The 16,447-nt window shown below is 43.8% G+C and overlaps 1 protein-coding gene across 1 annotated transcript; it reads left to right on the plus strand.

Moving 5' to 3' along the window:
- Positions 1-9,057: 9,057 nt before the first annotated feature.
- On the plus strand, positions 9,058-11,518 carry LOC125545359 (pentatricopeptide repeat-containing protein At2g41080-like). Its single transcript, XM_048709274.1, has one exon. The coding sequence runs from the start codon at positions 9,205-9,207 to the stop codon at positions 11,152-11,154; it is 1,950 nt and encodes a 649-aa protein (XP_048565231.1). The 5' UTR covers positions 9,058-9,204; the 3' UTR covers positions 11,155-11,518.
- Positions 11,519-16,447: the final 4,929 nt, after the last annotated feature.

The raw sequence follows: 16,447 nt of genomic DNA on the forward strand, positions 1-16,447 counted from the left end.
GACTTGGAAAAGAGTCATGAAGGGAAATACACACTCAACAATATCTTGAGTGTGCAAAAATCCCCCAATGACAAAGGTGGACTTGGATTCAACTCCAATAAGAAGAAGAAGTCCAAGATGATCAAGAAGAAGGGCCAAGAACAAGTCAAGAATTGGGCCAAGATTATTTGCTTCAAGTGCAAAATTGCAGGGCATCATGTTAGATCTTGCCCATTGAAGAAGAAACCCATTAGTGACAAGCAACAAGGAAAGCGGCCACAAGTTCATTCTCATGCTCAACCTCAAGTTGAAGAAAAGCCTCTTCCCAAGAAGACTCAAGCTTTTGCTTCTCAAGTTGATAAATCAAGTGAGAAGAAAGTGAAGAGTAGACGTTGCTACCTATGTCGTGAGAAAGGCCATCTCGCCTCTTCATGCACTAGTGGTAACTTATCCAACCCAATTATTATTGATGATATCTATTCTCTTGGGAAGGATAATGTGGGCAATGTGTTTACCAAATTTGTTGGTGCTCAAAGTGGTGTCAAGAAAAGAACCATTTGGGTAGCCAAGCCTATTGTGACTAATCTCTTAGGACCCAACTTGGTTGGGGACCAACAAGCTCCAACTTGATCAATAGGTGATATTAGAGGTCATTGGAGACTTGGCTACATTATGAAGAATTAAGGGGACTTCATAATTCTTATTGTCTCAAGCCAAGTCATTCGGGTTATCAAGTTTCTATCTTGTATCCAATGTTCCTCCTTGCGGTAACTCATGCTTAAAGTGTCTACGTTGTTAGTTACTTGCCCCTTTGCATGTTTGGTTTCGTTCCTTGCATGTGTTTGTATATGTTGTGCTTCCAACTTGATTATCTTGAGCAATCAAGTATGTGTGTGTTGGTTTGCACATCATGTACATGTGTGTCGTTCGTTGAGCCTTTGTGCATCTTGGTCATATCTTGGTTGGCTCTTGTGAGAGATTAATGGAATATCCCATTGTGGGGGAGTGATGTGCTTTGTGCACCTCACAATCCTATAAATATGTGTACATGAGGAATACCATCTAGTATTGATATTATAAGATTATCTAGTCGCTATGTGGTATGTCTTCTCATGAGAAATTCAAATTCTAAATAGTCCATTAATTATCTCTTGCTGGATCCTTTAATTGCCTCTTGTCTATCTTTAACCGGTATCACATTATGGGGGAGTAATATGCTATGTGTATATTACTAGCCTAGAAAATGTGTACATTTGAGATATTGTCATCTAGAGTTGATATTGTAAATTATCTTGTTCCTAGGTGGCATGTTAGCTCTACAAGTTGCAATTTGCTTTTTGTTTGGTGTGAAGATGATGTCGGATATCCTTGCTATCTACCACCGGGAATTATTTCCATTTACTTCTTGTCTTTTGACAATTGGTACTCACTTTTGTGGTAGAATTTATTGATCATCTTTACATTGGCTTTTACTTTTTATTTGCCTTTTCTCTTGCCAAGGATTGTATCAACTCCCTTTGTCTTCCATACCACTTGTGGATCTTGTTTATTTCTTGATCTTGTCTAGTGTTTTCTAGATATAGTGAAAGTGGTGATCCCACCTTGTGCATTTTGTATTCAAATGCAATTTCTCTCTAATGCACTAGTCTTGGGGGAGCTATCCTATTTTCGATAAAACACTCATCTTCTGATCCTTATCAAGTGTGTGTCGGTGGAAGGCGAGTCATTTCTTTTGGGTACTTTGTGCCATCATGAAACTTTGTAGAGAGCTTGGTTTGTTTGGAACCATCCTCTCTTTTGGGGGTTTGATATCTTTTATTTAGTGGGTATCAATGGATATCTCATTCCTTGATGTATCTTTTATTGATATCCTCCAAGTGATGATTTATTCATTTGGTATCTTTTCTTCACTTGGTATTTCTTTATCATTTGGTATTGGTTCTTGAAAGTCTTGGGCATGCATATTAACTTCGTGTAGTATCTTTGGCATGCTTTCTTTCTTTGACCCAATATATAAGGGAAACTCCACCAAGTCTCAAATTGGATGAGATGTGCATGAAATTCATTTTCGTATCTATATGCACATATTTATGTGGAGTTTGTCCTATGTGTCGTTGGTTCTCTAACTCTTTGGTCCCAATGAGTTTGGGTACCATTTTGTTTGTGTTGTTGTTCTAGGAACAAGTGGAGATGCATTGGATGCTCGGCTCACTCACAAGGAAGGTGTTGTCACCATGTGCTTATTGGAGTCAAGCTAGGATGATCAATGAACTACTTTGTACCTTCAATTAGTATCTACTACATCCTTCCAATGTTATCTCGGTAACAAGTATCTTCATATACTTCATGCACACATTTCTTGCACCAACCTTGTGTAGGTTGTATCATGGCATGTTATCCATTCTTCCTTGTGATACTTGTTTCCTTTCTCAAAGCATCCCAACAATGATGTCTTGTTGCTAATTGTGATGTCTTTGATGTTCGTGTGGTTGAAATTCATTTATATACAATAAGACCATATCTAGCCATGTGTTATGCTCTCAAGCAAATATCTTATTGGTATATGTATGACTTCCTTTTGGATATCTTGTTCCTTCATGTTGTAACTATTTTGGGTGTACATCCTTCTTTGTAGATATATATCATCATGATTTCGTCTACCTAGAACCTTATACACTTGAGAGAAATTACATCTCTAGTTGATATCCTTTCTTTCACGTCCACCTTGTCTTTCTTATGTTATTTCTTTGGTGGCTCCGTGAAAGCTTTTGCCTTGAGTGCGTGTCTTCTATCGTTGTATCTTGATGCACTCTTGTGTGGTGAATATTATTTTCCTCGTGCTTATCTTTACGAGACTTTTGCCATCTTAATTGGTATCCCTCGCCTTGATGAGACTTTCTTCTTCTATCTTCACCACGGGTTGTCACAAGCATATGTTCTTTATATGCTTATTAGTAAGCTTGTGAACCCATTTGCTAGTTGTGTGTGGGAATGATAGGCCTTGCACTATGTGCATCATTCTTTCAAGACTTTGTTGATGCTTAATGCTCATCCGTACTTTAGTCTTCTCAAGTGCGTTGCCTTGACTCACACACATCATTTTGGTTGAGCCCATTCTTAAGTTGCCTCTTTTACTTGTCGCTCAACCATTTGTTTGTTGCAAGTGCTAGGCTTTGGTTCCTTCTTGTCCACTTGCACTTGTTGTTAGTTTCTATCGATTTTGGGGGAGCTATGATCCTATTTTGTGCACTTTGTATCCTAATACAAAAATTCTTGATGTGCACAAATCAATGGGAGCTTCTCTAGTTTCTTTAGAACACTCCTCTACTCATATCATAATATCTTTACTCTTGTGGCTCGTAGGATCTTTGGTCTAGTTGGTTCAACTGATATCCATTGAATGCTTGCTTCAATTGGTATCTTTTGATTGCTTGATTCCTTGTTTCTCTCTTTGTTATGTCTTTGTGGCATATCTTTCTTTTGCAATCTTTGGGCCTCAATATAGTTTGTCTTCCTCCAAGTATTTACTGTTGGATATGTGTATTGCATTCCACTCTCTTATTGAGAAATACACAACTTATGGAGGAACTCAATCTATAGTGGCCTTCTAAGCTTTTCGCCCAATTTGGCAATCGATGCCAATGGGGGAGAAGTTTCAGAGAGTTTTGTGGAGGTTTCAGAGAGTTTTGTGGAGAAGTCTTTAGAGTTTTCTCCTTACTTTGGTTTTGTTCCTAAGCATTTGCATCTCATACGCATGCATCATTGGTTGTTGCATTACATGGTGATGCATAATTCCTTATATAAACTCTCTTGAAAGTGATTGTCATCAATTACCAAAATGGGGGAGATTGAAAGAACATGCGGTGCCCCCATGTTTGGTTTTGGTAATTGATGACAATCTCTATGGACTAATGGTTGCCTTGAGTTATATTTGAAGGTTTTGTCCATAGGCTTTTCTTGGAGTACATGTGTTGGTTTCAAGGAGAGTTTGTGTCGACCAAGGTGCTATTCAAGGAATTATCCAAAGATTGGTCATTTGAGAGTTGAGCTTATTGCAAGCGTGTCTTGAAGAAGAAGATTGTTTGATCATTCATGTTTACCTTCAAGACATCATCCAAATGAAGAGAGTTGGAAGGAATCAAGACTAATCAAGACTAAGTCAAGAGTGAATCAAGTTGATCAACACACAAAGCGTACAAGATGTACAGAGGGATCAAGTGATCCCATGGTATGGTAAGCATTGTCCATTACGCTTTGTGTACTAACCCATGGTCTTCGTGAGAGTTCTTTGTGGGGTTAGGTTGCGGTGTGCAAATTCAAGTGAAGCATCACGAAGAGATCAAATGCTTGAAGCTTGCCGTCCATTGTGGTGACAATGGACTTGTGAAGATGTGCGGAAGAGTGGCTCACCCATAGTGGAGTATGGGGGAGCAATCAACTAGTCTTCATCGAGCCAACGCAATCAAGAAAGGTGGTCCAACTTGAGGGAGTCAAGATCGTCATCATCTAGCTCAAGTGGACCATGTGCAAGGCAAAGGTTTGCCCTTGATAGGTTTTCTATTTTACCGGTCTCATGATGGTAGTTGGGAGACCGGTTATAGGATCGATTGCCGTACTATCAAGGGGGGCTCTCGATGAGTAGCTTGATCGTATCATTCGTAGAGAGCTCAAACCATTGCATCCTTGCATCATCTTTCTTGGTTCTTTGGTTGGTTATCTTTTATGAGTCTTAGAGCTTATGGTCATCTTGATGACAAGCTTGAGTTCATCGAAAACGGAGTTGCATGCATCTTCTATGATGTTTTCGGTGTTGGAGGTTTTACCGGTCTTTTCCAGAGGAAGGGTTCTCACCATTTTCTTTTGGGCCTTTTCTCATTTGCTTCTTATGTATTTCTATCAAGATTGTGTTAGCCCATGTCGTTAGCTTTCCAACAAACTTGGTTTCGTTGAATTCAGAGTCCGTTTGCAGAAGTTGTGGCTGTTTTGGTAAAGGCTGCAGCGGTACTACCGCGGCTAGAGCGGATGTAATTTTTTACTACGCTCCAGAGAGTACTACCGCGGCTCCTGAGCGGTAGTACCGCTCCCGAGCTGTACTACCGCGGCTCCTAAGCGGTAGTACCGCTCCGGACCAAAATCTCGTGTTTTGCTCAGCGGAAGTAGGCACGGAAGTATTTTTTTTGTACCGCTCGCAAGCAGTAGTACCGCTACCATTTGCGGTAGTACCGCTATCCCTAGCGAGTACGTGAGGTCGAGCGGTAGTCGCCTGGCGGTTCTACTGGCCTTTTGCCTCCTCGCTGTTGTTTTTCAAAGGGGTTCTTCCGCCCTAGCGGTAGTACCGCTCTGTGCGGGCTATGAGCATAACGGTTGGATTTTTCCCCACCTATAAAAGGGGGTTCTTCTTCCCCATTGAACCTGATCTCTTTAGCTCGTGTTCTTCCCCCATTGTTGACCTTCTTTGAGCTTGCTAACTCTCAATCCCTTCATGGATTCTTGCTAGTTTTTGAGGGAAAAAAAAAGAGGAGATCTAGATCCACATTTCCACCAATCACTTTCTCCTCTATGTGAAGGGAACCCTTTGGATCTAGATCTTGGAGTTCTTAGTGTTCTCTTTCTTGTTCTTCATCTCATTTTCTTCCCTAGCATTAGTTTGCTTCGGTGGGATTTGAGAGAGAAGGACTTGGGCACTCCGTGTGCCCTTGCCATTGCATTTGGTGCATCGGTTTGAGTTCTCCACGGTGATACGTGGAAGTTACTAGTTGAGAAGTTTATTACTCTTGGGTGCTTGGTACCCTTGATCTTGTTCCTCTTGGGTGCTTGGGCGACCTAGACGGTTGAGGTCACCTCGGAGCCATATTTATTGTGGTGAAGTTTCATGGTGTCGTTGGGGAGTGAACCCCAACCTTTCTGATGTTCGGAGCTCAATCATTGTGGTGTAAAGCTCCGGGTAAGCATCGGGGTCTCCAATTAGGTTGTGGAGATCGCCCCGAGCAATTTGACGGGTACCGGTGACCGCCCCCAAGGGTTGTCAAAGTGTACGGGTTCGGCGACCGCCCCCAAGGGTTGCCATATGTATGGGTTCGGTGACCGCCCTCAAGGGTCCCTTAGTGGAATCACAGCATCTTGCATTGTGCGAGGGCGTGAGGAGATTACGGTGGCCCTAGTGGCTTCTTGGGGAGCATTGTGCCTCCACACCGCTCCAAACGGAGATTAGCATCCGCAAGGTTGTGAACTTCGGATACATCGTCGTCTCCACGTGCCTCGGTTATCTCTTACCCGAGCCCTTTACTTATGCGTTTTACTTTGTGATAGCCATATTGTTTCTTGTCATATATCTTGCTATCACTTAGTTGTTTATCTTGCTTAGCATAAGTTGTTGGTGCACATAGGTGAGCCTAGTTGTTGTAGGTTTTGTGCTTGTCAAATTAACCGCTAGGTTTATTCCGCATTTGTTCAAGGCTAAAACCGTAATTATTTTAAAGCGCCTATTCACCCTCCCTCTAGGCGACATCCACGATCTTTCAACCCTTCTCATCCAAGCCTCTCTCCCACCATCTTTTTGAGCCGAAGCTCTTCACACTGCCACCTTCCTCATCAATATTCGTCCCACTTCGTCTACCAATTTTCTCACCCCATATACTTTACTCTTAGGTACTACACCACCATACAAAAACCTCTGTGTCTTTGGTTGCCTATGTTATCCAAATACCACCTCTACATCCGCTAACAAACTCTCCACGTTCCACAAAATGTGTCTTCCTTAGGTATCCCCCTCGACACAAAGGTTAGCGATGTCTTGATCTCACCACCCGTCGTATCATTATTTCTCGCCACGTCGTTTTCGACGAATCCACTTTTCCATATGAACCATCACCATCCCCTACTCCACCCCGTTGCACTAAAATTTTTGATCCACCCATTATACATACTTCTTCTCCATCTGCATCTGATATGCATGCACGTACTACAACCATACCCACGATGCATGCACGTACTACAACCATACCCACGATGCATGCACCCCCTAGTCCCCACTCTCCCACGCTGGACCCTCCCTCCCCCTCCACGCCACCTACACCACTCACGTCGGCTACCCCTCCTGCCATGCCGGCTACTGCCCCTGCCACTCCGGCCACCCCGCCTACCACATATTCGTCCCTGGCTCCGCCGGCACCACCTCCTGCACCTCTTCATCGCACACGTGCCACTACCGGTCGTCTTCCACCACCCATTGATCGCCTCAACCTTTCGACCCTAGCCTTTTCCCCTCTTCCTCATAACTATCTCATAGCCCTTCGGGACTCCAATTGGCGCCAAGCCATGCAGGAGGAGTTCGATGCTCTTACACTAAATAAAACATGGGTCTTGGTTCCTCCTCCATCTGGCGCAAATATAGTGAGTGGAAAGTGGATCTTCCGTCATAAATATAATGCCGATGGCTCTCTCTCACGTCACAAAGCTCGTTGGGTTGTTCGTGGCTTCTCTCAACAAACAGGGGTTGATTTTGATGAAACATTTAACCCTGTCGTCAAACCGGCCACTATTCGTATTGTTCTTTCTCTAGCCATCTCACAGTCTTGGCCTATCCACCAACTTGATGTAAAAAATGCCTTCCTTCATGGTCATCTTGATGAGGTAGTCTATAGCCAGCAACCATCTGGTTTCATTGATTCTCGTCATCCCACTCACGTTTGTCGTCTCCTCAAATCCTTATATGGGCTCAAACAGGCGCCCCGCGCCTGGTTCCAACGCTTTGCATCCTTCGCTCGTTCCATCGGGTTCATCGAATCAAAATCCGATGCTTCTCTTTTCATCTTTCATCAAGGTCCTTCCACGGCCTATCTTCTTCTCTATGTTGATGATATTGTTCTCACCGCATCCTCCTTATATTTCCTCACTACCATCATCAATTCCATGGCTCGTGAGTTTGCCATGAAGGACCTTGGTCCCATTCATCACTTTCTCGGTATTTCAGCTACTCGTTCGGCTTCTGGTCTTCATCTCTCTCAACGGCAATATATCCTTGACGTCTTATCTCGTGCTGGCATGCGCGACTATCACTCAGTTACTACCCCTATTGATACTAACGCCAAACTTCCTTCCTCTACCGGTCCTCCGGTCTCGGATCCCTCTCTCTATCGTAGCCTTGTCGGTGCACTCCAATATGCTACTCTCACTCGCCCAGACATTGCTTACGCTGTCCAGCAAGTCTGTCTTCATATGCATGATCCTCGTGAACCTCACTTTTCTCTCATTAAACGCATCCTTCGCTACCTTAATGGCACCCTTGATCATGGTCTCTCTTTACACCGCACTGCTACACATTCTCTTACCGCCTACTCAGATGCCGATTGGGCTGGATGCCGGATACACGTCGCTCCACTTCGGGATTTTGCATGTATCTTGGATATAATCTCGTCTCCTGGCCCGCCCGACGACAGACGACAGTCTCTCGATCTAGCGCAGAGGCCGAGTACAGAGTTGTTGTTGCGGCCTTTGCAGGTCTTGCCGGGTTCGTCAGTTATTACATGAGCTTCACAGGCCCATCTCGACTGCTATTATCGTATATTGCGACAACGTAAGTGCGGTATACTTGTCAGCTAACCTGGTACAACATCGTTGCACGAAACATATCGAGTTAGACATTCATTTTGTCCAGGAGAAGGTCGCCCTCGGAGCAGTTCGTGTTCTTCATGTTCCGTCAGCCCTGCAATTTGCGGACATCTTCACCAATGGTTTACCTACAGCTCTCTTCCGCGATTTTCGGTCCAGTCTTCACGTCACTGCCGTTCCCGGCTCAGATTGCGGGGGCGTGTTAGAGACCTACTGTGCCACGGCTCATAATAACCTTGGCGTGCGAGTTAAACTCCCATCAAATAGATAGTTTCCTTATTACAGCCTCATTGTATTTATACCAAACTCTGTAACTCTCCTGTACATTATATATATGAAGGGGCTGAACCGAGGCAGGCATCAAGCCGCCCAGTTTATCAATCGTACAGGTGCGCCTTCAGCTTATGCTGGATATTCATTTTTTTTTGCTCCTTGTTGTAATTTTCATGTTTTTTGGCATGTCTTGTATTGTTGAAAGAAAGTTTTTTATACAAATCCAAGGCCTATTGCTACACGTTCATGTCGTCGAGGTGTTCGACTTGTTGCATTGCCAGTCGCGGTAAACCCAAATTCGCCATGCTTCCGGGGGCGTAGCGCGAGCGGTCGCACGGCCACATGCACATGGCCAGGCCGGCGGTGAAGACGCTCACCGCCGGGCCACCGGAAGCCAAGGGCGAGTTCATCCGTCTCTGCTCAAGCGGCCGCCTCAAGGATGCCCTCCACCACCCCTTCCGGGACGTCCTCTGGTCGGACCCTACCCTCTTCGCCCACGTCTGCCGGGCCTGCCGCGCCATCCCGCTCCTCCGCCAGCTCCACGCCTTTGCCGCCACCTCTGGCGCCGCCGCCGACCGCTTCACCACCAACAACCTCATGCTCGCCTACGCGGACCTCGGCGACCTCACCACTGCGTGCAGCCTGTTCGAGAGAATTCCGAAGCCGAACGTCATGTCCTGGAACATTCTGATTGGGGGTTACATCAAGAACGGCGACCTTGGAAGCGCTCGGAAGCTGTTTGACGAAATGCCCACGAGGAATGTCGCCACCTGGAATGCCATGGTCGCTGGGCTCACCAATGCAGGGCTTGACGAGGATAGCCTGGGGTTCTTCCTGGCCATGCGAAGGGAGGGATTGCATCCTGATGAGTTTGGCCTTGGGAGCGTGTTCAGGTGCTGTGCCGGCCTCTCCGATCTTGTCTCTGGGCGCCAGGTCCATGCATATGTTGTCAGGTGTGGGATGGACATTGACATGTGTGTTGGGAACTCGTTGGCTCACATGTACATGCGCTGTGGGTGCCTTGCAGAAGGAGAGGCCGTTCTCAAAGCTCTTCCTTCTCTTACAGTTGTGTCATTCAATACCACAATCGCTGGTAGGGCGCAGCATGGAGATTCTGAGGGAGCATTGGAGTATTTCTCCATGATGAGAGGTATTGGGCTAGCGGCTGACGTGGTCACATTCGTCAGTATTATTACCTGCTGCTCAGACTTGGCAGCTCTCGCACAAGGTCAGCAAGTTCATGCACAGGTTATCAAGGCTGGAGTTGACAAGGTTGTTCCAGTCATTACTTGCCTTGTGCATATGTACTCTCGATGTGGATGCTTGGGTGACTCGGAAAGAGTTTATTCTGGTTATTGTGGATCAGATCTTTTTCTTCTCAGTGCAATGATCTCAGCTTGTGGGTTCCATGGGCAAGGACATAAAGCAGTTGAGCTGTTTAAACAGATGATGAATGCAGGGGCAAGACCTAATGAGGTTACTTTCTTGTCCCTGCTATATGCGTGCAGCCATAGTGGTCTTAAAGATGAAGGCTTGGAGTTCTTTGAGCTTATGACCAAGACTTATGGATTGCAACCAAGTGTGAAACACTACACTTGTATCGTGGATCTTCTTGGGCGATCAGGTTGTCTGGATGAAGCAGAGGCCCTTATCTGTTCAATGCCTGTACGTGCTGACGGGGTCATATGGAAGACACTGCTATCTGCTTGTAAGACCCAGAAGAATTTTGACATGGCCGAGCGGATAGCAGAGCGAGTCATTGAGTTTGACCCTCGAGATTCTGCACCTTATGTTCTGCTATCAAATATTCGAGCTACCAGCAGGAGATGGGGAGATGTCAGTGAGCTAAGGAAAAACATGAGGGAGAAGAACGTGAGAAAGGAACCGGGTGTCAGCTGGGTAGAGCTTAAGGGTCAGGTGCATCAGTTTTGCACAGGAGATAAATCTCATCCAAGACAAGGAGAGATCGATGAGTACTTGGAAGAAATGATGGCCAAGATCAGGCAATGTGGATATGCACCAGACATGAGCATGGTGTTCCATGATATGGAGGATGAGGAGAAAGAGGTTAGTTTAACTCACCACAGCGAGAAATTGGCGATAGCATTTGCGTTTCTGAGTTTACCTGAAGGAGTTTCTATCCGAATAATGAAGAATCTACGTGTGTGCGATGACTGCCATGTTGCTATCAAGTTGATGTCCCAGGTCACTGGCCGAGAGATTGTGGTCAGAGATGTAAGCCGCTTTCACCATTTCAGAGATGGCAAATGCTCCTGTGGAGATTATTGGTGATGAGAGCACTCAACTGTGTGTATCTTTTCCATCTGCTGTGGGGAACAAGATCTGTATACTTGGTTCATGGAATTTTTTAAGTCAGCAGGTTTTGGTCTACTCAACTGAGGGATGGGCTATTGAATTGGCTGTTTTGAGTTTCAACTAGTCTGTACCAATCCGACCTGTACTCTGGAAATCATAAAATTCGCTGGATCTCTGATCCTCAAAAATATATGCATTCACTCTGATTCTCAAACAAATCATTGCCTTCTATAAGTGACGGACTAGCATTTTTCAGTAGAATTCTGAAGTTCAGGATATGCATTCTGTATGATATGAATATTTGTGGACAGCGCTGAAATACAAGATTTAGTTTTCTCTATAACTAATTATCTGGTTGTCGTTGTCCCATCTTTCATCTCTTGTCAATATATATGCCTTTATTAATAATTAAATATCTGCTCAGGATGGTCATAAAGCTGGATCATGTGTTCCTCTGGAGCCTGGAGGTTCTGATCCTTCTGAGAGCATGACAGTAGAAACTATCGGTGCAATTATACCTGGAGCAACAATAGTGCAGCGCTACAAAATGGAAGGCAAGTGTCTCTTTTACTTGTCATGCAATAATTCTGATTGGAATGTCAAGTGACATTGTTTTTTCTTTTCATTTCACTGGATGTATATTTTGGTCAATAAGAACAGTGGCCAGGGTCCACAGGCAGCTGCATATATGCATTGTACAATAGTCCCATTGAATTTCGTTTTGCATTGAAATTAATTTTGGATTTTGTCTTTCAATTGGCTGTGCTTGGTTTTGAATAAGATTCATAGTTAGATTTTCTTTTTTGAGGTCATGGCGTTTATTTGTACAAATTGACAGCATTGTTTGGAGATTCCTCGGGTTTCTTTCTGTTCCCTCTTGTTGCTCATCCATTTGTTCTCTTGATTCACTGGCAATTATGCTGAAAGGTTATTATGCTGCTCTTTTTTTTTTCTTTTTCTTGTGAGGGTTTCTTTACCTTGGGAGCGGGCTCGTTGAAAGAAGCAACCAAGCCCAATGGCCAATGGGGGTCTTCAGACACATTCAGGTTCTACTCTTTGGCCCGCAGATTGCTGCCAGATTTTTGTGTCAAGTCATATCCAGACCTGGCCATATGGACCGTGCTTCTAAGGCGCTGCCCGTGGGCACGGATTTTTGGCCTGGCACAATACGTGAATAAAAGGGCCGGGACGCCATGGAACAAAGCCGATCCCTGAGGGAGCTCCTAACACACACCTGCTTGTATGGGCCAGGCCCACGAACACACAGGTAGTAGCGCGAAAAAAGAAAACTCAGACATAAGTGGCGCTGCACGTGGAATCAAACTCACAATCAATACCTCCAGTAAGTGGTTGGCCGACCACTCGAGCTACTACGAATATATGAAACATTGCAGCGCGACGATACATAAGAACAGTAGCTGCGTAGATATTTAAATTATATGAAAACATTTTAGAAAAGCGTGATTTCTTTTGACAAAAATGTGTTTTTTTTTCTCGGAAGTCCACAGATTTTCGAAAAAATTCATCAATTTTCCAAAAAGTTCACAAAAATCTGAAAAGGTTCATCGATTTTTAAAAACTTTCCAGAAAATCTGAAAAAGTTCATTGATTTTGAACAAAAACTTCATCTATTCTCAAAAAGAGCTTATCAATTTTCAAAAAAAATTCATCAATTCTCAAAAAGAGTTTATCAATTGCAGAAAAGTTCATCGATTTTTAAAAAGTTTACAAAAATCAATTTTGAAAATTAGTTCACAAATTTGAAAAACATTCATCAATTTTGGAAAAGAGTTCATTGAATTTGAAAAAAACTTCATCGAATTTGAAAAAGTTCATCGATTTTGGAAAAGAGTTCATCGAATTCGAAAAAACTTCATCGAATTTGAAAAAACTTCATCGAATTTGGAAAAGAGTTCATCGATTTTGGAAAAAAGTTCATCGAATTCAAGAAAAGTTCATTGAATTTGAAAAAAATTCATCAAGTTTGGAAAAAAGTTCATCCAATTCAAAAAAATGTTCATCGAATTTGGAACAAAGTTTTTCGATTTCGAAAAACGTTCATCGATTTTGGAAAAGTTCATTAATTTGAAAAGTAGTTTATTGAAATGAAGAAAACAAAAAAAAACAAAACCCTTTCGAATAAACAAGAAAAACGAAAAAAAAAGACATGAGAAGAAAAGAGTGAAGAAGATAGTTTTGAACACATAAGGTAACGGTGGTGCGGTGGTTAGCGTATGGTGCGAAAGAAGAGGAGGCCGCGGGTTCGATTTCCACACGACGCATTTGCTTTTTTGTTTCTTTACAACAGAAAAAAAGAAACGATGGGCCGGCCCAAGAAGACGCGTGAAGAAGGGAGAGGTGTGCGCCCGTTTGCGCGGTTGCCTGTAGCGGGCACAACGGGCGCCGTTTAGGGAATGCCGATCCCTGAAGCCAGGCCTTAAGGCCAGCCCGGCACGTCCCTTTTATTCATGGGTCGGCACGACACATCTCGGCACGTGGCGGCATGCGGCCCAAGTCGGCCCAGAAGGCTTTTTTGGCCTTCAAACCTAAAAAACAAAAGGCCTAGAAGGCCGAAACGGCTCACAAGGGCCGAATAAAAATGAACAAAGGCCGGTCCACAGGCATGCCGGACCGTGCCGGCCTTTTTTTGGCGTCTGCCAAGCCGATCTCAAAATCACTAATTAAAGAGTACTCGTTGCAAAAAACACTTCACTTTTTTAGGTCGTGACAAGTGGCACACATGCAGCGTGCCACTTGTCGCAACCTGGGAGTTTTTCCTTTTTTCGTAGATTCGTTTATTCAAAACGCTTTATCTTTTAAACCATACGTCCAAATCTCAAACCGTTTTCATCATTGGATTCCTCGCGTCGAGATCTTCAAAACTAGATCCCATATTCATAGATTTCCACACGACGCATTTGCATTTTTGTTTCTTTACAATAGAAAAAAAGAAAACGATGGGCCGGCCCAAGAAGACGCGTGAAGAAGGGAGAGGTGTGCGCCCGTTTGCGCGGTTGCCTGTAGCGGGCACAACGGGCGCCGTTTAGGGAATGCCGATCCCTGAAACCAGGCCTTAAGGCCAGCCCGGCACGTCCCTTTTATTCATGGGTCGGCACGACACATCTCGGCACGTGGCGGCATGCGGCCCAAGTCGGCCCAGAAGGCTTTTTTGGCCTTCAAACCTAAAAAACAAAAGGCCTAGAAGGCCAAAACGGCTCACAAGGGCCGAAAAAAATGAACAAAGGCCGGTCCACAGGCATGCCGGACCGTGCCGGCCTTTTTTTTGCGTCTGCCAAGCCGATCCCAAAATCACTAATTAAAGAGTACTCGTTGCAAAAAACACTTCACTTTTCTAGGTCGTGACAAGTGGCACACATGCAGCGTGCCACTTGTCGCAACCTGGGAGTTTTTCCTTTTTTCGTAGATTCGTTTATTCAAAACGCTTTATCTTTTAAACCGTACGTCCAAATCTCAAACCGTTTTCATCATTGGATTCCTCGCGTCGAGATCTTCAAAACTAGATCCCATATTCATAGGTTTTGACGACTTTTTTTCATGAAAAAAATCGGACGAAAAAACCGAACCAGGAGCATGTTTTTTTCCCTCTCCGGAAGAGGCACACCCGTGGCTCTCGCAAAATCACACCCATGCCTCTCGTGGAAACAAAACCGTGACTCTTGTGGAAGGAAAAAAAAACTGAAAACGCGTTTTTTTCGTTTCCGAGAGGCACGGCCGTGACTTTCGTGAAAGCACAACCATGCCTCTTGTGAAAGATAAACCGTGACTCTCATGAAAAAAATAGAAAACGCGTATTTTTTCCCTTTCTGAGAGGCACGGCCGTGACTCTCGCGAAAGCACAGCCATGCCTCTCGCGGAAGCAAAACCGTGACTCTCGCGAAAAAAAAACAAAAAATGCGTTTTGTTTTTCCCTTTCCGACAGGCACGGCCGTGAGTCTCGCGAAAGCACAACCGTGCCTCTCGCGGAAGCAAAACCGTGACTCTCACGAAAGAAAAAAAAACCAGAAAACACGTTTTTTTTTCATTTCCGAAAGGCACGGCCGTGACTGTCGCTAAAGTACAAGCATGCCTCTCACGGAAAAAAACCGTGACTTTCACGAAACAAAAAAAGAAAATGCGTTTCTTTCGCACACTTTTTTTTAATATTTTTTTATCGAAAAGCTAAGAAAGATCGGGGAAAAACCAAAACGTCGAACAAACCTGAAAAAACCGTTTAAAAAATCGAAAACGCGTGCGGAAAAATAAAAAAATAAAATCCGAAGGAAACGTCCAGAACGCAACACGTGAAGAATAGCTGAGAGCATGCCAAGTGACGCTGATTGTTGCGAGGCTCGCGAAGGAGCGCTCGTTAACTAGCTGGTCCCAGCCGATCCTCGAGCCGAGGCCTTTGGACTGGCACGACATGACCCTATTATAAAAGGTTCGACATGGGCCGTGGCATGCCAAGCCTTTATATTGGTGTGTCGGGCCGTGCCGCCCCATATGGCCAGGTCTCACGTCACGGCGCTTTGCTGGGCGCTTCCTATTTCGCGTATAGCTGCATACCCACCCACACCCGCATTTTTTTGATTCTATATTATCCGCATGTGTAGAATATCCCTCCCATCCCCACCCTGCTCACCATCCTCTCTATGGGTCGGCCCATTTTGATTTTCTCCCCCAACAGTTTTGGGAAGGTTCTAGAACCTTCTTCAAACTAGGTTTTCCTTTTTCTTTGTTTTTATTCGGATTTTCCCCCTTTTTTGTTTTTGTTTTCCCTTTTTTGAAATTCATGAACTTTTTTCAAACTCTTGAAATTTTTAGAATTCATGAAGTTTTCCAAATCCAGGATTTTTTTCAAATTCATGTAATTTTTTAAAAATCATGCATAATTTTTCAAATTTGTTAAATTTTATTAAAATATGGGTCAATTTTCAAATTCATGAACATTTTTTAGAATCCAAGAATATTTTCAAATTTGTTAACATTTTTTAAAATCTGTCACATTTTTTTAAATCCGGGACCAATTTTTGAAATACACAAATATTTTTTGAATTGACGCCATTTTATTTAATCTGGGAACATGTTTGGAGTTCATGAATATTTTTAAAAACCGGTCAACGTTTTTTGAAATTGGTGAACACTTTTCTGAATTCACATTTTTTCTTGAAATTTATGAACATTTTTTGAAATCCGGGAACATTATTCAAATCCATGAACATTATTCAAATATGCGAACATTTTTAAAATTTTGGAATATTTTAAAATATCG

The sequence above is a fragment of the Triticum urartu genome, chromosome 3 (assembly GCF_003073215.2).
Source record: "Triticum urartu cultivar G1812 chromosome 3, Tu2.1, whole genome shotgun sequence".
Lineage (NCBI taxonomy): Eukaryota > Viridiplantae > Streptophyta > Magnoliopsida > Poales > Poaceae > Triticum > Triticum urartu.

Bases quoted from the DNA above. Each gene is read 5' to 3' on its own strand.
- LOC125545359 (XM_048709274.1), top strand. From the start codon at position 9,205: ATGCACATGGCCAGGCCGGCGGTGAAGACGCTCACCGCCGGGCCACCG.